This window comes from Glycine soja, chromosome 17 (genome assembly GCF_004193775.1).
Source record: "Glycine soja cultivar W05 chromosome 17, ASM419377v2, whole genome shotgun sequence".
NCBI lineage: Eukaryota > Viridiplantae > Streptophyta > Magnoliopsida > Fabales > Fabaceae > Glycine > Glycine soja.
In genome coordinates this window covers 31514465-31541981 of record NC_041018.1, presented here as the reverse complement: position 1 = coordinate 31541981, position 27517 = coordinate 31514465, and the positions used below count along the sequence as shown (strand labels likewise).

Genomic DNA, 27517 nt, shown 5'->3' with positions numbered 1-27517 from the left:
AATAACAAATGAAAAATATTTATCATGAAGCAAATACAAAATTTGTTAATTTATTAAAGACTAAAAATAAGTGTCAAGAAACAAACATAAAATTATTATTTTATTAGAGACCCATTGTAAAACAAAAATTTATTAGGGAGTAAATACAAAATCGAATATTTATTAAGGATAAAAAATATATTTAAACATTTATTTTATATATGCATACTGAATTATTGACTAATTTCGTGTTTATTACTTAAAAAATTGAGATTACACATTGTATGTATCACTTGTTGTAACTTTCTAAGGCCATGTAAGTGGCTTTGTACTTTCCATCATCCTGGCATTATTCTACAAGCTCATCAAAGTTTTGGAGGTTATTATAAGCAGTGTGTTAAGAACCGGACTAGCCAAAACTCGGTGGCCTCACCAGTTTTTGAAAGGATAGGAAATGCATTAGAACCTCTGTGATCCGGGTTGAACCGAGAGGGTCTTTGATTGAATCATAATGGATCTTTGGTTGAACTGAGTGTTATTTTTTTATAGGAAAAAGTTATGAAATTTTTTTACATTATTTTTTGTGAACTTATATTTTTTTAAGACATTAAATGTTTGTTTGTATTTGGAACTTATTTATGGACTTATATTGACATAAGTATTAATTGTTATTTGAGATATTAAGTACTTTATAATGACAATCATTATAAATTTAAAGTATTGAATGATTAAATTATATTAGTTACTTAGTTATATTTTTTATAATTTTTTAATATACCGATTAGACTAGTGAGACTCAAATTCGATTAATGACTCATTAACCTAGTGTCTCGACCCGTTCAAAACCTGGTCCGATTCTTAAAACATTGCCTATAAGTAGCCACGGGAAAGCTTTGAAGGCATATTCAAGGTGGCTTTGTGACAAATGACATAATAGTGAGCCAAGACCTTGGAAAAATTGCATGTAATACCAGAACTAGTTTTGGCAAGTAACTGCAGAAACCAATAAAGTTATGTAAATAGCTCTTCTTTTTATCTAATCTTTTAACTTCTGTTGGGAAGTGTTAAAGACCCTCAGTCCAGGGTTGTTAATGGAATGTATTGAATCCATTGATTGCCTGAATTAATTGAAATGTGTAAACTTCTTGTAAAGTCGGAAAAAATACTGTTCAGAAGCAGCTGAATCGTTGTAAGTGATCATTGATTACTAATAATTTATGATTATTGGTTAACAACATTTTTTGTTAGAAAACACGCATTAGTCCATTAATCACACGATAAACATTTTTACTGAATAACTAACTCATTAGTAATTTATGTAGAGACTAGGGTAGTGTTTTGTAAACGAGTTATATCAAGACACAACATAATATATGGGCTTTATTTTATGTTTAACTCATTTTAAAACTAAAATAAAACACGATCTATGAATTTTAAAAGGAGACATTTTTGTTTCTCCAAAAAGGATGAATCAAATAAAATAGAATAGAGTCACTCTATTATTTAGAAATGAGAAAAATACAAAAAATAAAATAAAATCGTATAGGTACATCTTTGTCGATCTCTCTGATGATTCTCCGAGTGCAACAGTACAAAGTGCATCTCAATTGTGCCCTACTTTCAATTTGCATTGTTTTACTTGTGTTACTAGTAAGTTGCATTGCACTTGGTGCTCAAGTAATGATTAGGCTTGAATAGAGCATTCATTTTCCTTATGCTATGCTATTATCAGAATAATAAAATCTTAGATTATACAAAAAAAAAAAAACGTAGTAGTTTGTTAGTTAGTTGTTAATAGTTAGTTAGAAGTATCAGATTAAGTATTATTACATTTAGTACTTTTCAAATGAAACTTTCCTAGCATAATTTGCTTTTAATTGGAACTCAAATTTATCCAAAACCAATTCTGCAACATAAAAAACATTTAAATTAAGTTTACAACCATTCATCTAAACGCTATTGATTACTTCCCCAACCCAGGGCATAATTAGCTCGTATCGTACCTATTTAACCAACCATTACAAGAACATTCAAGTCAACGAGCTAATAACTTCCAAGGTATCAATGCTTTTATATATACATCATCTATCATTTCTTCTCTTTCAATTTCTTTTCAATAAAAGAAAAGGAAAGAAAGAAAAAGATGTACTTAGATGGGACTAAAACTAACTAATACTTGCCGATAAAAACAAAAAAAACAAAAACAAAAACAAAACAAAAAGATGGGACTATTTTCATGCGCAGGATAGCAAGTTCCAGTGTCCATCAAGCCGGTGGCTTAGGTTATTAGTTTTTATGGATGGAGACATTGGCTATGTATGTACATATGGATCAATAAGATGAGGTGAGGAGCATCTGTATCTGTATTTTGTACAAAATGAAAAGTAAAAGAAAAGGAACAATGCAATCAATGAGGTAAAAATGAATTGGACAGTGCTGCAGATACTTTACAAACAGGGCACCAGTTCTTAAGCCGCATCCACTCCTGTATGCAAACCACATGAAATCTATGTTCACATTGCAGATCCCCAACTTCATCTCCAACAACATATTCCTCCTGCATATTAAAGCAAATGTATCCAAATCAGATCTTGTAATAAAAGTATAAAACAACAGTTTGTTTTATTTACACTGTCAACCAATCATATTATTATAGTAGAAATCTACACTAAAAACCTCTACATATTCCTCTTTTGAGAAAAGAAAAGAGGAACACTCCCAATGCCTATTCTTTCTATTAGAGAGGAAGGTGTAAGGCTTAAGAGTATAAATTAGATGTAGAAAGGAAAATGTTTTTGCTATGTCCAAAGTCGGATAACATTTGTTGTGCCCCCTTTGTTTTTTTATGAATATTTTTGAAAAGTATGTGTATGAAAAAGATAAAAGAGATAATTGTATATAGTGCTAATTATTTGATATGGAAATTAAATGCAGGAATAACATTAGTGATAATTACACGAGTCTGAAAGCATTAGTGGCTAGTCCTGGAATTTTTCTATTTGTGGAAATGTTGGAGACTTATTATACATGAAATAACTAAAATAACTGGCGTTAGTTTAAAATATTTTAAGCCCTGCTTGGATAAGAAGAAATTAGACTGTAAAATGAATTGAATTTCTCATCCTATAAGTTAAATAAATTAGTTTATGCATAAGTTAAAATAAGCTTTTGACAAAGTTAAAATGAGAAAACTTCAATATATTGGCTAATGCATAAGCTAATTTTAACTTGTAAGAGAAGCGTGATATTTTCTTCTGCTATAAGTACTTAATGAAATATTTATCCAAACAGGACCATAGTATAGCTAGATACTAATGGAGCCTTTACAGTGCTATGAATAATAAGCTTGACACTGAAAATGACTGTCCCTTCGTCAACAGACCATTTAGTTTCTCCCGAACCAGATATGCAGATACAAATTATAATTTGTTAAGTTGAATCCTAGTAACACAAGCAGATGCATTTAAAGCATGATGATGTATAATGACACCCATTTGCCATGTGAGCATCATCCTTGCATAAGTTTAAACAAATGTTATATAAACACCTGGCAAATGCAGCATTTGATATCATCCTTATCCTCATTACAACTCTCATCTGCATCATCTAAAGGTGCAGACTGATATTTACTTCTTTTCAGACATTCTGCAAGTGCTTCCTCCGGCAGAGCGGTGCTCACAGTTCCCATTCTCTCTTCTAGAGCTAAAAGTTCCTGTCGTCAATCAGAAACTTTGGAGCTAAGATAACACAAGAAAAAAAAAACTTAAAGACTTTTAATACCAACCATGCTACATCATTTAGGATAGTAGTCCCTTCCCAAAGCCACCTCCCTCTACACAGTTACAATTAACATACTACCTATAAACATCAATTAGAGTAGCATTCTAATCCCCCAATATTACTTTTAGAAGTATGCGTTCTAAAGAATATTTTTATCCAAAACTGTTGTATCATACAGCCCCCACAAAGCACAAAACATTCTAAATTTGATGAAAGAAAAGGAAATAAGAAACTGATTTGTGGAGCCTTCTGACATATTGACATTAAAATACCTCATAGGACATGTTATCAATATCCAACCGCATGTCTCTGTGGTGATCATAAAAGTTTAATCCACTGAGGAACAAGTTGGCCTCCAACAAAAGAATTTGCTGCAAAGATACAAGATGAAAGTTGTCATATAACTGGCCAGCTAGGTTGAGTTAACTTTTAGTCAAGAATTACCTCATGGGTTAGCTCTGCATCTTGTTCAATCCTCTCAAGTGCCAATAACACCTACATACAATAAAATATAGTACTTTATTTTAAGCTCTCTCGTCAAAGACCATGATATTAAATATGTTCTCCTCTCCTATGTTCAAACTGAAAATCACCTCTGCAATACCACCCATGTTGTAATGTCGAAAGCTATCCCTATTTATTAGAGAATGAGTGTTGTCATCTTCTGCAGGAGATGCAGGCATAACACCACTTAACTGCTCACTGCTATTGCCTGGTCTACCATAAGAGCTTGAGCCACTTAGAGGAGTCTCCATAGAAGTATGATATGAAAAGCCAGGAGCATCAAGATCACCAGAATGAGGTGAAAGGGGAATGTTAAGAGGGGAATCACTGCTTGCCACAGGGTTTTCGTTTCCTTGGCTACAAAACCTTCCCCTGGCTTGACCACTAATTGATCTTTGAGTTCTTACTGATGCCACGCTGGTGCTCCGGTGAGAAGGAACATTTCTAGATCTTCTTGAATCGGATATAGATATGCCATTTCTGGAGCCAGAATTCCGTCCTTCCAGTGAAGACCCAGTGATATTTTTCCCCCTAACAGTGGAACTATTTCCCCCTTCACAGTTTCCCTTTTTTATTGTATCCTTCCTTCTATTAAGGCTTGAATCCAACGGTGAACAACCAGCTGGGACGACGTCAGATATAGAGTTGCATTTGAGGTTTCTCAACCCATACCTGCTGGAAACAGCCCGCCTCACTGCACCAGTGCTTTTAATTTCTTGCGCACGCAATCCAGCTCTTTGAGATCTAGTATTTGATACTGCACTGGAACTTCCTACTTCCATCAATATTGCATTACTAGACTCTGTACTTTCTCCTTCAACTAGAGGCCCTCTCCGAATTTCTTCTGTTGGAGGGATGGGCACTGAAAATTCTGGTCCGTCCTGTACACTACTAGTTTCAGATGAATGTGCCTCAAACTGAGAGGATAATGTTTTCCGAGGTTCTATAAGTCGTTTTGCTGGGTAACTAGTAGTTCTAGAGGAACTTCCAATTGCATCCTTGCTACTTGAAGAGGACTGAAATGAAGGCCTCAAAGATTTACCTTTTTCAGAAGATCTGACGTGAGCAACTTTGGGAAGATTGGCTCTGCTACTGCAACCCAATCGACTACAAATTTGACCATTTCGATCTCTAGTATTAGCAGTATCTCTAAATACATGGCCCATCCCCTTTCTAGGGAATACCATCCCATCTACACCTCTTTTACGAGAATACTCATCCATCAATTGTTTATTACCTTCAAATCTGCAACACAATGACATGACATAGTAGTAATCAGATAATCAAAAACTATACATGGGCATGAAATTAGAGAAAATCTTGAGGATGGAAATAGCAGTAACTGGTAAGCATAAAATAATATACAATCTTCAAGATTGTCAAAAGCAGAATATAGAATGTATGTGAAAATAGTTTTACATGATTCTCAATAGTAATTTATAAGCATAATCAAGTTGCAACTTAACAAACTCCCCAAGACTAGCAGCCCTACTTGCACAGCATAAATTTGAAGTTTGGAATTTGGAATACAATCAAGAAAGTAGGAATTTCCCTCTTTTTATGATTTTGAATAAGCTTTATAAATTAAATGGCATATCTAGAAATCATCCAAACTTGTCATGTATAATAACTATATTTTTTTCATAATAATTCCTTATTTGAAATCTTCATGATTTGAATTGGAAAAAAGCTATTACATCAAGCATACACAATAATCTTCATTTTTAAAGCACATTGCATGAACAAGCTAAGCCAGTTGTATAAAATTTTGCATGTTCAATCAGACTTAGGGATTTTGAGCTATACCAAAGCACTTGTATTAAATAGTTATTATATTTATAATTTATAACAGCTAGAAAACAGTCAATAAAGAAATACATGCAGTTAATCCCACATGATAAATAAAACACTCTAAACCCATGATAAAAAATTTAAGAAAATCAGCAACAAGCCTTCACCAAACAATCAATACTTCTAGTAAGAAGCTAAATTGATTTATTGAATCTTCCAAGCAGCTTGATACCAACCATGCAAACATCTTCTAGAGCTTCAAGCACAAACCTACAAAGTTACGCCTACTTTGGCTACTGGAAGACTCACTACAATGGCTTCCTAGTATCTACAACCATGACAGTGTGCTTAAGTATCTATACATTGTCTCTCATCTCCAAGGAAAACTTACCAAAGACTTTGTTCTATATACAACACAAAAGAAGAAAAGTAAACTACTGGACTCTAGCAACATTCATGTAATATTATCATTCACCAACAAGGAACTCCTTGTTCAACTTCTCAGAACCAACAAGATACCATTCAATCTTAAAATGGTATCATTAGATAGACATGTCATATGTTAGAACAGAACAAAGCATAACTATATGGATTTTGTTTCATGTTCGGTTCGGTGTATTTAGAAAAAATAACAAAACAGGACACAAGATTAAAAAGCATGGTTAGTTTTGGTTCTACTAAAAGGGTGGCACCAAGAACAGAACAGACCACTCAATTCCCTTTTGGTCATGAGACAAACTCTACCAACATGTATAAGCAGCTTAATTACATATTTACATAATTCAACCATAGCCATATTTACACAAGTTATTATCATTATAAGCTGATAACACCATTTAATTGGGGTGCTAGTACTCTCAAGGGACCTCAAAACTTCAATCATTAATAAAAATATTCAGCTGAAAGGAACAATTCAAAACAGGTAAAAAAAAAAAGAAACAAATACATGATTAGTGTTGATCACCAGAAAACACCATGAACCAAACTGCAAAGCAACTTGATGAATTGATCATAGAAGAATCAAACTAACAAACTCAGTTATGAGATGAAAATCCTCAATAAAAAAAATGTTTTTTTAAATAAAATTGATAACTAAATGGCCCATAATTTCACCCCCAAGAAGAGGGTGTCGTTTCGTTTACGAAGGACACAGCTTCACCGCACCGAACAACAATCACCAAAAAATAAAATAAAAGTAAAATAATAAATTAAAATAAAAATAAAAAGACCCTCGTTCCCGTTATTTCAGCTCTGAAAATAAGCTCACCACAACAACCATACCGTGACGCAAAAGAAACAATAAAAATATAAAATAAAAATTAAAAAAACCTAAACAAGCAAACCCTTTTCAGAAAAAATTCTTAGCTCAAAACACAAAAAAAAAAAAAAAAAAAAAAACGCTCCCATGAACTTGAGCAACAACAACGATGAAAAAAATAATAAGAAAAGGAAAAAAAACTAAAACTGAATCAGATATTTTCAATAACACACTTTTCAATTTCTGGGTACAACGATGATCACCGCCACGAGAAACCAATATATTATTCACGGTTTCAATTCGGTTCGATGATGATTACCCGAACTTCGTGTAAAAAGAAGGATTGAGGAAGAGAGAACACGAAGGAAAAAATTGAGAATTTTTAAGTGAATTCAATAGCTTCACACCTTATGCTGCTGTTGTTAGTTTAGGTGGCGGTGAAGGTGTTGTTCTTCTTTGGCCTTAGAAACAGAGAGAGAAAAAGAGTTTCAGAGTCTGAGAGAAAGAAAAGAAGTATTTTAGAGAGAGAGAGAGAGAGGAAAAAGTGCAAAACGTGTGTGAATGATCCAATGCTGAGGCAGACAACATTTCTTTAATCACTATCTTTTCCAAAGCTAACAAAAAAGGCAGCAACTAAATAATTTTATTAATTAATTAAAAATTAAGTGTTTGAGAATAAATGATATGTTTAGGGATATATTCAATCACAATAAATGCTGCATAAGATGATATATTCAATCACAATAAAGGCTGCATAAGATAATAATGCTAAGTTTTATAACAACTACTGCCTCCATGGAGTATACTATAAGACCATAAGTAAATTTAACCAAGTTACATCATAATTAAGAAAATTAATTAATATTATTTAATTCTTCTCATGACATTTAAAAAATATTATTTTCTTAAAATGTTTTTCATTATAATTTGATATATTTTTTTTGTTTGAGTGAAAGATTAATCCCACTCATAATACATGATTATCATTGGCTTAAAGAAATTATGTACACTGGACATCGAACACGAGTTTCCTTACTACATATGTTTTTACTCATATGAACACGGACGAGATCTTACACTATTACATCAATCCTTTAAATTATTAGAATTTGATATTAAGAATAAAAAGGAATCATTAAAATTATAATCATAATTAATTGAATGATATTTTAAAAAATATCATTTAATAAGATCAAAATAATTAAATTTTACTTATATTTGAATTGAACGATATATTTTGTAAAATAATTTCTTATTAGTTGATTACCAAAATAAAAAGTATAAATTCTTATTAATTGATGAAAAAAGGTTATGCGCTTTGCATTCCATTATAATCATACATTATTATATATGATAACTTCATTGATTTTTATAATAATAATATATGAGGAAATAATAGTATAAAATTATATTGTATATCATTAATAAACTCTTAAATCTTAGGATAAATAGTCACTTTTGTCTATATATGTATAATTCGCTAACAAATGTGTCCCTGAAAGATAAAAATACAAAATTTAGTCCTCTAAAGTATAAAAAGTACAACAAATATATCCGTTAACTTCCGTCTATCACCGTTATTAAAATAGCTTACGTGACACAGAAGGACTAATTTGTCATTGAAATGATTATTAATGTGGTCATCTCTAATTGTCACTATAGGGACATATTAATATAATATTTTTTTGACTTTTCGTCTTCCCACCTTACCGAAAAATGTGTCAATGAAAGATGAAAAATACAAAATTTAGTCCCCAAAAGTGTAAAAAAATACGATAAATATATCCAAATTTTAGTAGATTGTTACTAATTATTATAATTTGGAAAAATTTATAATGATTGCGACAATTTTTTTAACAAACTTGTAAATTAAATTGAGTCTAAAAGAAAAAAGAATATTCATTTTATAAACTCCTAAATAATTTTTTTATATTCTTATGCTTGATGAAAGGTTCAAGTAAAAAAAAATACTTATTGTAAAACATTATAGTTAAATTAGATCCATGAATAATTTTTAAGAAAAATTACAATTGCAATGACACTTTTAGTTTGTAAAAAACACTCATCTCATTTGGAATGATTTTTTTTAAGGTTATGATTTTTTAAATGATCAGATATCATTACATATATTAATAGACATTCATATTTTATTATGAAAAATTTATATAAAAAAATTAAATAAATAGTGTTTGATTAAACAGAAACAATAATTTTCTTATTATTTTATAGAAATTATTTTTTTCTGTGTTGATAGCATTTATTCAAGAGTTAACAACTACATGATTGATTTTATTTTATTTTTTTGCAGTTAAAAAAAAGTAAGAAGAATTCGTCAAAACAATAAAAATTCACTTCCATTGATAATATTTTATACATGTTTCGATCGTTGATGGAGCTTAACAATTATATAACAAAAACATACACTTGCAAGTGTGATATAGGTCTCCCAAAATTTTGTCGCAATCATTATAAATTTATATTTGTTGCATTTTTTACACAAAAATTAAATTTTATATTTTCATCTTTCAGAGATTCATTTGTGTAATAAATTTTATATTTGTTGCAATCAATTATTTTAGTAATAAATTCATCCATTTGTGTTTGTGTCACGTGTAAGGTTCTGGGTGCTGGTCCATGTAAGGCAAATCGGAGTGGATTTTTTTTTTCTTTAATCTTGAATTTTCTCATGATTTTCTGTCTATTGTTTTATAAAATGATATATCTTTAAAAAAAATATTATCATAACTACTGTCAGAAATAATATGAATTGTGATTATTTACAATATGAATTTTTTTTACATTGACAACAGATACCAATTAAAATCTTGTAAATATGAATAAGTTTTGATAATATTTTTACTCGTTCTATCATATTGAATTATAAATATCATGCTCATGAAAAAAATAAAAATAAAAAAGAAGGTAATTTTATATTAAAAGAAGCTCATCCACGAAGAAACGTGATGATTTGGATTGAGTCTGGGGAGTGTACCTTAAATGAATAACTAATTTGAGGTTCATTTTTTTTTAGCTGTGTTTGTGGTGCGTAAAAATAAAAGAAAACAGAGGCAATTTTGGCAAGAACTGAGCCTCAACATTTTACCACAAAATCACTTTTTTCAACTGTCACCTGTTCTCCATCGTCCTCGTACTAGTACTTATCACGGGGTTGATAATTGATTTTTCCTTTTCTTTTACATAAAATATTTGACGAGTGCGTATAACTTAGACCACTTATGTTTTATCTACTAAAAAAAGAAAGAGAAAAAAATAAGACCACTTAAAAACAAGTCATCAACGTAAAATGTGATTTAATAATTTATGAATTATATGCGAAGGATGATAGTTAAATAAGAGTGTTTCCGATACTTTCAATACAAAATTATAATCTACATTTAAAATATACTACAAAAATAATAAATACAAAAAAATTTGTATATCCAAATGCACGTGCGTTCTTAAACCAACAAAAATTTTCTTTTAATAATGTGAAAATTTTATAGATCCACATTAATATTTGTGTATCAACTATCAATTTTATGATGAGTGTAATTCTAAAGAATAAAACATTTTTTTACTTTTCAAGTTTAGAAATAAGTCTTGAACTTTTTTATCATTTGTGTCTGATCTTCTTTATTCGGATGTGGATGTTTGTAATTATAATGTTAAAGAGATATGAATTTAGATCTTTTCAAACAAAAAATGAGAGGTTTTATTTAAAATAATTTTATCTTTTTATCTATATATTTGAAGATAAAAATTATCTCTCATATTTAAGAAGCTTTTATTGACACAAGACAAATAATTCTCAAATAATCACATGATTAATTAACATAACTAATCACGTGATTGATCCTGACATGTAACAATAAAATATTATTCTTACTTTGAAAGAAACTTCCACAATTATAAAATAATACTTTTTGTTTATATTAATTATATTATTTGTGCTAGCAAAAGATATAATAATATTTCACTAAAATATTTATTTGATTAAATTAAATTCTTCAATTTAATTATCAAATAAATTATTTTTTTTACAAAGATTGAAACACTTGTTTGTGTATGACTCCATAAGTTCAATACTAAATTGATAATAAATTAATCATAATTAATTTATTAATCAGGATAGACATCTAACAACACTCCTTAACATTTGAATAACAAGAAGTATCATTTTTTACCTTAAGAATCAATAGAAGAATAATGTAATATTTCCTTTCATCATTTACCACCGCTCAGGTTTAACTTTAAAGTATAATATTAATGTAAAAAAATTAGCATATTATATTTAATCAATAAATGGCTTATGAAACTTTTTTCTTCTTTTCATCCCATTGTACTGACCCAAGTTTTCATTATATCATAGAGCGCAAACTCATTACCAAAAATTGATGGATTCATTTTTTATTAATTATTAATTCTACAAGTATTTAACCATATCTAATATTTATTCAACTAGTGTCCTAAGATATATGTAATTTAATAAATGATATCTATTAATTTTTATCCAATAAAAATCATTATATATATATATATATATATATATTGATCTATCTAGATTATTGATGTCTTATTCACAATAATCTTACAATAAAAAATAATTTAGATTAAAATTATCAAATATTTATTTCTCATTATCATAATTTCTATCATGATAAGAAGTCTCTAATTTTAATCAAAGATTTGTCAAATTAATAATTTAATAAAACAATAAATATAATAATAAAATAAAAAACAATTTTTTACTAAAATTGATTATATAATAGATTGGAACTTGACATATCCTCAAGAAAGGATATATGTATATGTGTAAGTTTATGTAAATTATATTGACGATATGATATTTTGTAAGCTGAAGAGGAAATATATTCATTTCACTATTAAAAAAAGGGTTTTTAACAACGGTTAATATTGAATCGTCGTTAAAAATAATAATGTTAAAATGAATTTCTTTTTTATGACGGTTATTATAATAATCGTATTTATAAGTTGAAACTTTCAAAGACAGTTATTTGCTATTAACTGTCTTTGAAAGTTATGTCTGACAAAATTTTTAAAGACGGTTATTAACTATTAATCGTCTTGAAAAGTCATGTCTGACAAAACTTGTAAAGATGATTAATAGCAAATAATCGTCTTAAAAAGTCTTGTTTGACAAAACTTTCAAAGACGATTATTTTCTATTAACCGTCTTAGAAAGTCCTGTCAGACATGACTTTCAAATACAGTTATTTCTTATTAACCGTCTTAGAAAGTAACGTTGACAAAGATTTCTAAGACATTTATTTCTTATTAATCATCTTAAAACGCATTATTTGTAAGGTGGTTATTAACAAATAACTGTCTTAGAAAGCAATTTTATATGACCTATATTAATATTAATTATTAATCCCTATTTTTTTCCTTTATGTTATGCACTTAAATATCAAAAAATAATATAAATAAGATAAACAAATTATTTGCATTAATGGACACAAATTATTTGCTCTTACAAAACAGTAAAAGTTATGTTACGAAAGATGGCACGATAAAACCAACAGGCACATGTAGCCCAACATGAATGCAAAAGCCTTGAAAATAGAAAAGCATCCTAGAAAATAGCTAGCATAAAATAAAAACCAATGAACAAGATCTTACATAGAATTGTTTTCAATTTTAATTATTTTAAAATTCAATAAATTTAACATTAATAGTAATTGATTATGTAAAATAATCCGTGCGTAAACCTTTTTTAATTTCAAAATCTTAATTCATTAAATGTTTTTTATAACAATTTTACTGTTTAGACAAGGGATCGAGCGTAACAAAAAAAATCATTAAGGAGACTCGTAACAGTCTCTGCACCAAGAAGAAAGACTCATAATAGTCTTGACTCTTGAGAACCGCATTAATTATTAATTAAACAAGTCAAAAAAATAAACAAAAGTTGCTAACCTATATAATCTACCTCATGAAAAAATTACTCGTGTGATTTTTTTTTTACAATTTTATTTTACAAAAAATATTAAATTAGAGTAAATTATACTAATATTTTGTAAGATTTTGTCATTTTTTTTATTCCTCTCATTTTTTATACCTACACTACCCTTTTAATTGATTTTTAAAAAATTACATTGACACTCCTTATTCTAATATATTACATTAACTCTTTATTATTATCTTCTTTTGATTTTATCTAATCTTTTAAGGTTATTACATGTAGAAATAAAAAAAAATACAATAATTTTTTATACCCGCACCAAATGTTGTTTTGATGCCCTTTTATTTCATTTTGACATAGATAGAGTCCCAATCTTATACTAGTTTATTCGGCCTCCTTATGGTCCTTCAATAGCACTTCTTGTTCATTTACATATTCTCTTGCTAATCATATTGAAAGCTAAGATTCTTTCTTTTATTAATTGTGATCTACATGTCTTCCTTAACAAAGTTATGACCACCAATGAAATACTACAGGGTTTTTTTACTTTTCTATATGATTGTTAGAAGTGGTTTGTCCATGATCACCGTAGAGGCCCTTGTTGACTTGTTTTACAATATAATTTCTTTGGCTTCCTTGTGCTTTTATAATTTTAGTCATTTTAAAGGATTCTGAAAGAACTTTCAATCTAATAAATAATTTCCCCTAGAAACTCACACAGGTACTAAAAAGTAGTCAAAAGTAAAATACCAAGGCCAGGGAGGGAGGTTTTTAAGTGAAGAGTTACTGTACTAGGTCAGGACATCTGTCATTAAATGTGTGAGCAGAGATCCACTCCTTAAGTAATGCCTGAAAATAAGGTAAGACAAATCTCTTTATGTAACATCCCAATTTTTGTAAACTAGATTAAAAATGATTGTTATTTATAAATAAATAGAATTTAAAAAAAATGATGAGATTTTATAAATAAATAAATAAGGAGATATAATTATTAATTAAAATAATGATTTGAGAGAAAATAAAAAGGGTATTTTATTTATTTGTTTGATAGAAAATAAAATAAAGTTTGTTTTTATAAAATAATAAATAATAAATAAATAAATAGAGTAAATAATAGGTCGTAAATGCCCCAAACTATAAATAGCAACATGCTAGGTCAGTTTTCAAACTGACTCCTCAGCCTCCTTTGCCTCACAATTTCGTTTTTTCTCTCTTCTCCCAAAACCCTCTATTTTTCCCGCAGACCACCTAACCTATTTCAGAAAAATGACGATCTCAGACTTATTCACCGTTGGATCGTCGTGAAATTTGAGCACCACGTTCGCAACCCAATTCCGAGCATTCCCACCGTTGGGAATTTCGATAATATGTCCGAGCTAAGAGAAATACCCTTCGCATTGTAGCATTTTCCTTTCCCGCAGAAACCGAGAGCTGTCTCAGTAAAACTACGATCCCAGTTTCGTTAACCGTTGGATTTTCATGAAATTTGGATATGTTGTTAAAAATTAAATTCCGAACGCTTTTACCATTGGAATTTGCAAGATAATATTTTTGGAGGGAGAAAAATAAATCACATGAAGACAGTACAAGTGGAGGCTTCAATTCCTTCTCTGTCTCTTTGACGTTTGGGAACTCTATCGGAGCAATTAGAGGAAAAAAATTGGAGGAATCTCAGGGAACCGCTAGAGATGCTGCTATCGCTGGCTGAAGACTCGTGAGCCCGCTTAAAGGTAAGTGATGAGTTATTCACAATTGAGAACTAGTGAGAACATGTGTAGGGATCCTTAGAGATATCAATTGGAAAAAGTTTTGGGGTTTTTTTTCAATTTCATTTTATCCTTATAATTATTACAGTAAATTATATATGTTTGACAAATTGTTGTGAAATTGATATGCAATTGTGTTGAGCGTAAACCCTATAAATTGAGTACTTTTTCTAATTAATATGAATTGATGAAATAAAGTAAGGAGAAATTTAGAGAGATATTGATTTTGTATTTTCTCTTTTTCTTGCTGTTTAGGTTTTTATATATAATTTAAAAAATTAATATCATAATTGAAACTGATCAAAGTGTTCATATAATTATTTAGAATTTGTGCATTGAAAACTTACTTTGAAATTTGTGATTTAATATGATGTATGCTAGTTTATATATATAGAGGTAGTTATTTATATTAATAATTTATGTAAATAATATTGTAGAGTGTTATAGTATGATTCCAAAAATTATTAAGTGTTGGAGTTTGAGAATATTATGGTTAAATTTCATGAACATGTGTATGTTGTACCTTATGAATACCATTGGGAATGTTATGAGATGGTTGATGTGATGTTATGAGATGCTAAAGTGTGGACATGATATTCGATTGTGAATAAGTGGATGTGTTTAACACTTGATGTTACATTAATTATATCGTGAGTTATGAATTATACAATAACCCGACCAGTGTTTATGCGCAGTGTTAAAGAGAAAGTGTAGGTTCCTAGTTAGGAACCAGTGTTAAATTGTAGCACAATTGTGTTAAACATGTTTGAAACATGAGTGTGAGGTCGTGGTATTGTATACTTCATGAGCAGTGTTTATAAATGAAATATGTGATGAATTGTGGAATAATATGTTGCCTTGAGATTATAATATTGTTATTGAGATTGAGTAGAAGTGTAAAGTAAAACAGGTGTTGATTTGTGAGATACGTGAAAACATGTGATGGTGGATTGTGACATTATGAGATGTGAAATTGTGAATGAGTTTTGGTTGTGAATAAGTGTGTGATTAACTCTTGATGTGACATTATTTGTGTAAGCAGTGAATTGTACAATAACCCGACCAGTGTTATCTTGAGAAAAGTGTAAATGCGCAGTGTTAAAGAGAAAGTGTAGGTTCCTATTTAGGAACCAGTGTTAAATTGTAGCGCAATATGTTGTACGTGTTTAAGACACGAGTGTGAGGTTGTGGGTATTGTATAATTCACTAGCAGTGTCTGTGTGCTAAAATGATTTTAGGGGTTGGACCTGAATCAAGAGGGAGAGGCCCTGACGGACTCTTCAGAGTGTAGGCCTTGGGGGTCACCGGGTTTGAGTACTCCTTTAAGCCTATGCTGATCCCATATGGTTAGAGCATTCTCGCAAAACATCGTGACCCTAACTGGTCTCCCTATGATCTTACTTAGTGAGAGTGACCTGACAAACTCATTGTGTGGTGTGTCTTGTTATGTACTCCTAAGCACCCCAGGGTGGTTTTTCACTGACATGGTACCACATTGCATATAGGCTTGAGTCTTAGCATAACTGTCTCATGTGCTTGCTAATTGTTCATTATGAAATTGATGTGTTATTATGTCTTGATCGGAGTGTGTGATTCTTGTGTATTGTGATTGATGATTGAAAGGTGTGATTGATGATTGAAAAGTGAATTTTGAATAACAGAGTGATGAAATAATGTGAGATATGCTAAGTAAATTGTATTTGGCTACTATATGTTGTTTTGTTTCTCTCTAGTAGTTAGGAATGTGATAACTTACTCCCGGTTTGTTGTTTGTGTTTGGATCCTGTGATGATCTTGAACCTTGTGTTCGGGGGAGCAGACGACTAGGTGAAGTGCTTAAAGGAACCTTGTGTTAAAGGACGTAGGGACACAATGCTCTGATAGGATGTGATAGTGTGGCATAAGTTTTATATTAATTGCATAATGTTAGTCTATTTTATTTTGATTTAACAATATTTTTGTAAATTTTGACGGCCTTGTTTCGAGCCAAATATATTTTTAATAAGTTTTAATTGATAATAATGAAGTGAATGTGAACCTTTTACCCGTGTGAATTTGGTTACGCATATTTTTTATATATTTTATTTATTTGTATGTCAGGGTAGAGAGTGTCACACTTTAGATTATTAGACTTTTTAAGTATATGATGGAATTTGATAGGAAAGGGTGGGGGAGATTAGATGCATTTTAGACGCTGATATACATTTAAAGTATGAATATCATTGCAATCTTACTTGGGAGTGTTTATGTTCACCTCTGCAAGCCATGTTTTTAAATAAACCAGTTAAGTACAATATACTTAGATAATATCATTATAGAAAGGAAACTATATATTACATAGAAAAGACATGTATAGTTCAAAATGGCACGAGTTGTTCAAAGGCATAAAAATAGGGAGAAAATAACAATATGCAAAGTATTCTAAGGTGTTCAAAGGACTTGAGAGCATCTCTCTGTTTTTGTTAGGTTGGGAAAATCAAACCCCTCAAGATATAAATTATGGATAGAAAAAACATTATAGAGAAGTAGCAAAGCATACAGGAGAGCAAATTATTCCACCCAAATATCCTCAAAAAGACAAAAACCTGTTATAAGAACCTTCACCTCGACTCAAATAAACTGGGGTCTAAAAGGACTATACATAAGAAATAAACTCAGGGACTGGCATTGCATGAGTAGTAATAATCACTAGGTTTACATCTCACCCATTCTAGTCAAAACCATACTCTGAATATTATTTCTTAAAGCTAGCTATTCTGGATATCGCTCGATGACAACAAATTGCATTTCATAATTCACTTTATCAGGGAAACAAAGCACTGCATGCCCTTGGGTTTTGCCGGAGACATCATAGTTTAATTCCTGTTGATTATGTTAGACAAATAGATCTCAGTTATCTTAAGAAGGAGGGTTGAATTAAGATAAAAACACTATTCCCCAATTAAAATTCCGCTCTCTCTTTTTAGATTAATAATGCACCCTTAACATGAATTACTCAAAAGATAATTCAGAATAAACTTCTTTAAAGCAAAAGATAAATGACAATAAATAAAAGAAGTTTAAGGGAAGAGAGAAATGCAAACTGATTTATACTGGTTCGGCCACTTCCCGTGCCTACGTCCAGTCCTCAAGCAACCCACTTGAGATTTTCCACTCTCTTTGTAAAACTCATTTTACAAAGTCTGAACCACACAGGGACAACCCTTCCCTTGTGTTCAGGAATCCTTTACAAGTTCTAAACACACAAGGACAATCCTTCCTTTGTGTTCAGAATTCTTTTACAACAAGAGACCCTCGGTCTCTTAATCCCTTTTCAGAAGTAAGAAGAAGGGAAGAAGAAATCTCTCTTGAAAGAGATAGATTGTACAATGAAGATTAATCACAATTCCTTATTGAATATGCAAGTGTTTGACCACAGAATCTTTGAGAGGATAAGACATTTCAATTCAGAAAAACTCTCTTAATCTTTTGAGAGAATAAAACTTTTTGGGCAATGAAAACTCTTTGTCATTCGTGTTTCCAAGTCACATATAAATAGACCTTTGATGGTCATTCATAAACCATTTGAATAAATGTGACTCTTGAAAGTTATTTTCAGAAAATCTCCTCTGGTAATCGATTACAGGATTTGTGTAATCGATTACAGGTTTTAATATTTGAATTAAAACTTTTATTAACTCCTGGTAATCGATTACCAATATTGTGTAATCGATTACACAGCCTAAAATTTGAATTCAAATATTTAGTAGCTGTTGTAAACCGTTTTTGGCCACTGATAATCGATTACATCATCTGGTAATCGATTACCAGAGTAAATCTCTTGAATAATAGGATAAACTAAGGCAACCAAAGGCTACAATTTCTCCAAAGTTAAGAATACCAGTTCAACTCTCAAATGATGGTGAAACGAATAAATTCAGTAATTAGCGGACACAACAGACGAAGGAATCTGATTTTGGTGCATAACGAGATAGGCAAAAGAAAAGAAAATAGAAAAGAAGAGAGGAAGGGTAACAACCTTGAGAGAGAAATTGAGAGCGACAGAAGGATAGTAACGAATAACACTGCTGCCATTGCCTCTCCACAAAGAGAGAATGCCTTCTTCCCTAACCGTACGGGCTATGCAATCCAACATGCCCTTGAATCTGAGACGCCCACTCGCGACAATTGTCAAGTTGCTCTCTTGGGTCTGCAACAATAGTTTCGCCCTCTCAATAGGGGCCATAATCGTGTGCACCTCACCACCCATCACCGCCCCAGCCATCAGATCGCGCTGAAAGCTCTTCAACCCACTATTGAATCTTCTCCTTGATTCAAAGGAACTTCGAGCCGTAAGAAGAGTTGTCCACGTCGTCGGGTTGAATGGAAAAACAACGAAGAGGCTAGGTAGCTAGGTCTTCAATGCGACAAGGTGGGAGGTTTTGCTATACGCGCTTTTGTTTTTTACTAAAACCCGTCGTAAAGTTTATTACATATAATATTCTAAGGCGGTTTTTAATAACTATTTTAGAATGTACGTCGTAAAATATAATTTTTTTACAATAATTACAAAAATGCTACCGTACTACTTTCTAAATTGGATTCTTATATAACCGTCATAAAACAGGTGTCGTAAAAAACAATATTTGTAATAGTGTTTGATTATCCATTGAAAGATCAGAGTAACTAGCCTTAAAATAATGAAGGAATCTAATTCTATTGTTAAGCATATATACCAGTGTTATAAATCTCATAATAATCATGCTTACGGATAAAAAAAAAAATAAAACCTACAATAAATGAGAATCTTTGTTTTGAAATGGTATAATGCGCTAAGAAGCACTAATACGTCACTCAAAACAATTGTCCTATTCGGGCTGGATATACGTTGCACTCACGGAAGGATTTTAGAAGAGACAAGTCACAAGCCTAAGCAGCTAAACATTATCAATCCTTACTTTGTTTTTTAATAATTATAATGTAAATTTCAAATTTTTTTATAAAAAAACCTATAACTTTATAAATATTTTATTATTTTTTCCAAATATTTTTTTAAAAAAATGTTAGTAAGGTATATTTTGTATTTATTAAAATGTTACAAAATATATTACTTATTAGCATGTTTAAAAAGTAAATAAAAATATAGTAACAAACCTCATTTTATAATTACATAGGTTAAAATTTGTTCAGTTTCAACTTCATTATTGGATATTTTAGATTTTTTTTCATTAGTGTAAAATATCTATTTATTTTACTGGTAATTAATATTTATCAAAAATCAATGGATAAGATTTTCTCTTTTAATTATATTTTTTCTATTTTTAAAACTCAAACTCAAAATCTTAATTAAAATATTTGAACTCAATTTTACTTAAATAAACGACATGCAAGAGGATTCATTATCTATAATATTAATACACTTTAGATGTACTTATTTGTATTTATTCTAACTTGGAATTCAAAGGCGGATATTTTCCTTAACTTGTATTTATAATTTTTGTGTAACTTATCTTTTTTTCCTTTCATAATTTTATTTTGGCAATGATAATTTGATTTTACTATTAATTTTAATTTTTTATATTGACATTTTAATTTTTAATATTTTTAAGATTGTAATATTACTTTATATAATTATTAGTATAAGTTATATTTTGTAGTATTATTATGTTATTTTTACTTTCAATAATATTACTTTATTGACTTATTTGTATTTTTAGTCCCTAAAGTATTGCAATGGTGTAATTTTAATTCTTTGGGTTTCAATTGTACTAATGGGATCAATTAGGTATTACAAATGTGCAATTTTAATTCTCTATTTTCCAATTGTTGAGTCTTCCAAATATAAAAATTAATTATGCAAGTTTAGTATCCCATTTAATAGACCAGCATTATTCTTTTTAATATATATGAAATAATACATAAATTTGAGGGATTAAAATTTATTGGAATTTTGGGAATTAAAATTGTACAATTGTGATATATGTAAGACTAAAGTACAATTAAGAATATTTTATTTTATTTCTTTTATATTATTTTCTAATTAATTTTATTGTTAATTGAAAATTCAATTTTAGAGCTAAAGCACGAGTAAGGTTACTTTAATGGATTGTTAATAACATCACCTAGAGATTATATACCTTAGTTTTTTTTAGAGTTTAAAGGTGGTGTATTATTGCCATTCAATCACATATTATTATTTATAAAATACTTTTATAAAAATTAATAAACTTATCATGTAAATTTTTTTACACATTTTCAGTGGATAACCTCTTTTTTCTCTTTTTCTATATATCAATACGGCATCACAAATTCACAATATAATGGTTATTAAAAATAATAGTATATTTTGTGTATTTGATTACTAAAACTAACTTTTGAAACATTTATGCACGAACCCAATATAGAATTTTTTGTTTCTAATAATATTTTTATGTGTGTATATGTTAGCAGTTTTGTGAGCGATAATATTTTTTCACATGGATAAATATGTTTTGACACTTCTAAGCAGTATGTATATACATAGATGAAAAAGAACAAAAGAAAGAAAAAAAAATGATGAGAAATATTATTTATGAAAAAAATTGATATAGAAAAGAATGTAATGTGTGTAACAACTAGAGTGTTAAAAATAAGGATTGTTTTTTCATATATCAATATTCTGCTACATCCAATAAAATAAATAAATTTTGCAACATCCAAAATAATATTTGTACTTGTATAGGTTCTATGTATTGGACGTATGCATGCTTATAAAACAAGCCTGTCATCCTAATTCCTAACTTCTCAAGTCATTGATTTCTAATCTATCATCTATATATCTATTATCTATTATCTATCTATCATATATATTATATTATCTATATATAAAAGGAAACCACCAACATAATTACAATATTGGACATCTTATATTATTGACATTTGGCAAGAATAGGGGCAAAAATGATTTTACAATCCGGGTCTTACTTACACTCCATTGCTTATGTTGTGATTTGATCATTCGCCGCCAAATTTGGCTTCCTGTGTAGGTAGTGATAAAACCTATCATGCAGTTACATTGTTGGTGAAATGGGTTGTAAGTTACGTGTTTGGTGAAATGCCTAAATGAAGTTTTAGTTTGTAATCTTAAAAATTCATGTGTGTGCTGATTTTGGGATACCTCCCTGTTTATGATTTCTGATTTATCTGTATTCACAGTATTAGAGAAATTTCGAAGAAGGAGAAAAAAATAAAGAGAGTAATTAGGCCAAACCAAAATCAACCAAGAAAATAGAAACTAGGAAAATTGTTCACCTTTGTTGCTACAGATCACTATAAATCATGAAAAAAGTATGAAGTTGTAATCACAATGGCGGGCAAACACATCTTCGGTGAGCGTTGTGATATTGAAAAAACTAACAAGCATGTGGTATATGTAAAAGCATAGATAATGGTACTGTATTTTTTACTGATTCTATTATTTAAATATCTCAAATATGGTCCAATCACTTATGCATTCTAATTGATAATTACTTTCTTAACTGGTGACTTTATCTTTTGACTCGTGTATCCTCAGGTGATGTTGAATTGCAGCTAATGGATTTTCCACAACAACCAAGTAGTTCCACTAAAACAAGTGCGCACATTAAAAAAAAGATGGTACTAGCACAAAAGAATTTGAATAGGAGACACAATAACCAACGATTGGTCATTCATGATCCGAATCAAACAAAGATGAGGTCCATATGAGTTATCACGTCTTCATCTAATTGCAATACCACTACATTGAAGAGCATCCAAACGAGTACCTCATGTGTCCATTTTCAAAGCAATTAAGGTACAAACAATTGCAATTCAACCATCTCTGAAACATCTACACATATAAATTCTGATGTCTCTAATGGTTAGTTCCCGTAAATTTAATTTACTCTTACATGTTAAGGTTTAAATCAAATTTTGATATCTGTTAATATAACCTAGATGTTGATTCTACTAACGAGGAAGAAGACTTAGGTGCTCTTACCACCACAAATCCAATGCATTAAGGTATTACCAAATTAATTATACACAAATTTTTTATGTCATCTTATCTTACTAATTCTACTTTCTTATGTTAGGATATTTTGATATTCTAGGTCCAATTATGCAATGCAAAGAGTGCCAAGCAATGATGTGGTATGATGAGAGGATAGACAAGTATAGGGATGTTGCCAATCTGAAATTCAACCTTTATTGTGGCAATGGGAAAGTTCAGTTACCATTCTTACAACTAGTACCTCAATTGTTGCAACATCTCTTATTTGATAAATTTGCAAGTGAAGGCAAGAACTATCAACAAAATATTCAGATGTATAATACGATGTTCGCATTTATGTCTCCTGCAGCAAAGGTTGACAAAACTATAAACAATGGAAAAGGGCCACCAACTATCCATATTCAGGGTCAGCCATGCCATAGGATTGGTAGCCTTCTGCCTCCGTCTGGTGGTGTACCAAAATTTGCATAGTTATACATTTATGATATTGAACATGAAGTTCAAAACAAAGCTGTTAGGTATTTCCATATTTATGTTTTTAATATTTTTTTTCTAATGATAAGGTTATTTGTCTTTAATGATTCATTTATCTATTTATTTTAGATTAGTCTCTTCACTTTTCTTTTTCTACAAAATTGTTTTCACACTTTCCTTACTTTTTTATATATAAAAAATTTCATTGTTTATTTCTCTTTTTTTTCAAACTTGAATCTTGTTCCCTTTTCCCTTTTAGAGTCAAGAATGGTAATAAAGAGGCAATGGACTCATCAAAGGTCATTTAAATTTTTTGCATTTTACTTTGTCAATTTTCAAACAAACAAGTGAGCTTTTTCTTTCTTTTCGTGCAGTGATAGGAATAATGTTGACCCTAATATTGTGTCAAGATTAATAGCTATCTTAGATGAACATAATTCTCATGCAAAATCCTTTCATATGGCGAGAGATAGACTAAAAGAGAAAAATTTGTCAGATCTCAAGCTAAAACTCATTGCTAACCGCGTCAAGGATGGTCGAATATATAATATCCCAACTGTATCAGAAGTTGCTGCATTGTTTTTAGGGGATGTAGATACAATCTCAACTAGGGATATCATTCTAGAGACATGAGGTGGCGATTTGCAAAGAATAAATGAGTTACACGCCAATTATTTAGCATTACAATATCCACTTTTGTATCCCTATGGTGAAGACAGATATAGGCATGACATTCTTCACAAGGTGACATTTCTTGGTCAAGCTTGAAAGAGAGTGCACCTTAAAATAAGGGAATGGTTTTCTTTTAGACTACAATTGAGGCCAGTTGAAGCGCAAACACTTTTGCATTCAAGGAATCTTTTCCAAGAATTTGTTGTTGACGATTATACCATGGTGGAATCAGAGAGACTTGCTTTCATCGGGATGAATCAATCAAAGTTAAGAGTTGACAAATATTCTAATTAACACCAATCCTCTGATGAAGGTACTACTCAAGGATCAAATAGAGGAAAAAGAATCATCTTGCCTTCAACACTTGTTTGCAGCCCTAGGTACATGGAACAACTATATTTTGATGGTATGGTTATATGTAGTAATACAGGATTTCCCGATTTATTTATCACATTTACGTGTAATCCTAATTGGCTCGAAATACAAAGATTGTTGTCTCCAATGAATTTGAAAGTTATGGATAGACCTGATGTTATCTCAAGGGTTTTTTGAATTAAATTTAAACAAATGTTGATTGATTTAACAAAGCAGCACTTACTAGGCAAGCTCCTAGCATGTAAGTTATACTTGCTCAATTTGAATATCATTTTTTTGTTGTCCCAAGCTCTGCGTATGTTTAATTTCCTAATAATAGATATGTATACAATAGAATTTCAAAAAAGAGGACTCCCATATGCGCACCTACTTCTATTTCTACATCCTTCTAGCAAGTATCCTACACCAAAAGACATTGATAGAATTATATGTGCTGAAATGCCATTAAAGGATGAAGAAGAACAACTTTATCAGTTAGTGAAAGCTCACATGATTCATGGTCCATGTGGCATAATCAATCATTTTGTCTCCATGTATGAAAGATGGATTCTGTTCTAAGTTATATTGTAAGAAATTTTATAACTGCACAATTTTAGATGCAGATGGTTATCCTCTTTATCAATGGAGAGACGCTGGTAATACAGTGACAAAAAATGGTGTTTTACTTGACAACAATAGTGTTGTGCCATATAATCAAGACTTTTTGCTAAGATACCATGCACACATTAACATAGAATGGTGCAATTAGAGCACCTCAATTAAATACCTCTTTAAATATATTAATAAAGGGTATGATCGAGTTTGTCTATGATTCTGAAGAGAATATTCCAAAAATGAGAATAGAGATGAAATAAAAATATATTTGGATTGCAGGTTTATTTCATATATATTTACTAACATGAATATTGTAATTTTATAGTTAAATTCATTGACATATTTCTTTCACAATGTTCCAAGTATATATCACCATGTGAAGCAGTTTGGCGAATATTTGCATTCCCAATACATGATAGAAAACTAGCCGTTGAAAGGCTATAATTTCACTTACCTTGCCAAAAATTAGTCTACTATCAGGATCATGAAAATATAGATGATGTCCTCTCAAATCCAAATGTAGCTGAATCTACGCTTACTTCTTAGATGCATACAAATCAAATTTATCCTGAAACCAAGAATTTGTGTACATTAGAACTGATCGGTGTTGGAGACCTAGGAAGAAAGGTACATAATTGGTAGATTGATTTGGGTTTCAACTACTTCTGGTGAATTATTTTATCTTAGGGTGATGCTCACTATCTCCAAAGGGTCAACTAGCTTTGAAGATATTTGAATAGTTGGAGGTAAATTATATCCAACATTCAGAGACGCCTGTTTTGCAATGGGGTTGTTACAATATGAAAGAGAATACATTGAAGCTATTAAGGAAACAAATGATTAGGGTACATGCCATTACCTTAGAAAACTTTTTGTTACATTGTTAGTGATTGGCTCTGTCAATAAACCTGAGCATGTTAGCTGATGGAGTACTACATAACTATATAATGATTTTACATGATCAAGGTTCTTAAACTTCTACTTTTAAGGAATACATTTTTCTACCTTTCTAACTAGAACTTATTGTACAACTTTTATTCACTAATTTTTGGATTCAACATCTTTGCATATGCTAAATATTTCTTTTTTCAACATTATTTTTTTTATCAACTATCTATATTTATTTCTCCTCTTTAACTCTTCCTTCTTTTTGGAAAAATATGGTCTATTTACAAATAGAATTACATCTGACTAATGTTGAATTGCAAAATTTTACTTTGCTGGAAATTGAAAAATTATTGCAATCCTATAGGAAGAGCCTTAGAGATTTCCCAATATTGTCGTTTCCAACCGGAGAACTATCATCCCATTTTGGTAACCGACTAATTCATTTAGAACTGCATTATAATATTCATGAATTAGATTCTGAGTTTCAAACATTGATCTCCGCTCTAACAGGTTAGAACACTATATTTTTTACATGCATTTCTTAATTTGATTTACTTCAATTTTACGTAGTCTTTTGGGTATTCTTTGCCTCTTATATCATTGAACAATAAGTCACAGGAAACTGCTTACTATTTTTGTTAATGACAACTACATTATGCAATTATGTAGATGAACAGTTACATATCTACGATAGGATCATTCAAGTAGTCATGAGCCAAAGAGGAAGTTTGTTTTTCCTTTATGGATATGGTGGCACTAGGATTAAGAGCAAAGAAAAAAAAATAGTTTTAACTATTGCTTTGAGTGGTCTCGCATCGCTACTTTTCCTGGAGGTCGAACATCTCACTCAAAATTTAGGATCCTAGTACCAACTTTGGATAACTCAGTTTGTAATGTCCATCAAGGTAGTTGAATTATTGAAACAAACTAGCTTGATCATATGGGAAGAGGCCCCTGTGGCACACAAATATCATTTTGAAGCATTGGACAAGACTTTGAGAGACATCATGAGAATTACAAATGAAGTTGATATTGTTTTTGGAGGAAAAGTCATAGATTTTGGAGGAGACTTTAGGCAAATTTTGTCGGTTATTCCTCGAGGAACGCATTCTGACATTGTTCATCCTACCATCAATGCATCCTACTTATGGGATCATTGTACTATTTTAACACTGACAAAGAATATGCGCTTACAAACTACCGTAGAATCTGAATACACATTGGAAGTGGCAGACTTTGTTAAATGGATCCTTGAAATTGATGACGATAATCTTGGTCAATCAAATTATGGATATGCTACAATAGAAATTCCTCTAGACCTTCTCATCCTAGATTACTCAAGCAACATTATATTCCCAGAATGATACTTCATATTCATGGTTTCTACCATTAAAAATAATTAAAACTAATTCAATTTATAATATTATTGATGAAATGATTTAATATTATTTTGTAATAAATATATTAACTAATTAAATTTAAATATGTAATATAAAAAAGAGTTTTATAACCTATATCTACTT

At 30.2% G+C, this 27517-nt stretch overlaps 1 protein-coding gene and 1 long non-coding RNA gene across 3 annotated transcripts; one reads left to right on the top strand and one right to left on the bottom strand.

Moving 5' to 3' along the window:
• Positions 1–1886: 1886 nt before the first annotated feature.
• Positions 1887–7878, bottom strand: LOC114393761 (probable E3 ubiquitin-protein ligase RHG1A). 2 transcript variants are annotated; one of them, XM_028355193.1, is made up of 6 exons: positions 7546–7878; positions 4353–5508; positions 4204–4254; positions 4032–4130; positions 3527–3691; positions 1887–2536 (listed from the first exon to the last, which is right to left on the bottom strand). In XM_028355193.1, the coding sequence occupies exons 2-6, from the start codon at positions 5484–5486 to the stop codon at positions 2387–2389; spliced, it is 1599 nt and encodes a 532-aa protein (XP_028210994.1). In that variant the 5' UTR covers positions 5487–5508; positions 7546–7878; the 3' UTR covers positions 1887–2386. The 2 variants fall into 2 exon arrangements, with proteins under 2 accessions (XP_028210994.1, XP_028210993.1); XM_028355192.1 differs by having other exon boundaries at positions 7720–7877.
• Positions 7879–22857: 14979 nt separating this feature from the next.
• LOC114391952 lies at positions 22858–24673 on the top strand. The gene is made up of 3 exons (XR_003662213.1): positions 22858–23002; positions 23074–23509; positions 23840–24673. It is a non-coding gene; the product is annotated as an uncharacterized LOC114391952 (long non-coding RNA).
• Positions 24674–27517: the final 2844 nt, after the last annotated feature.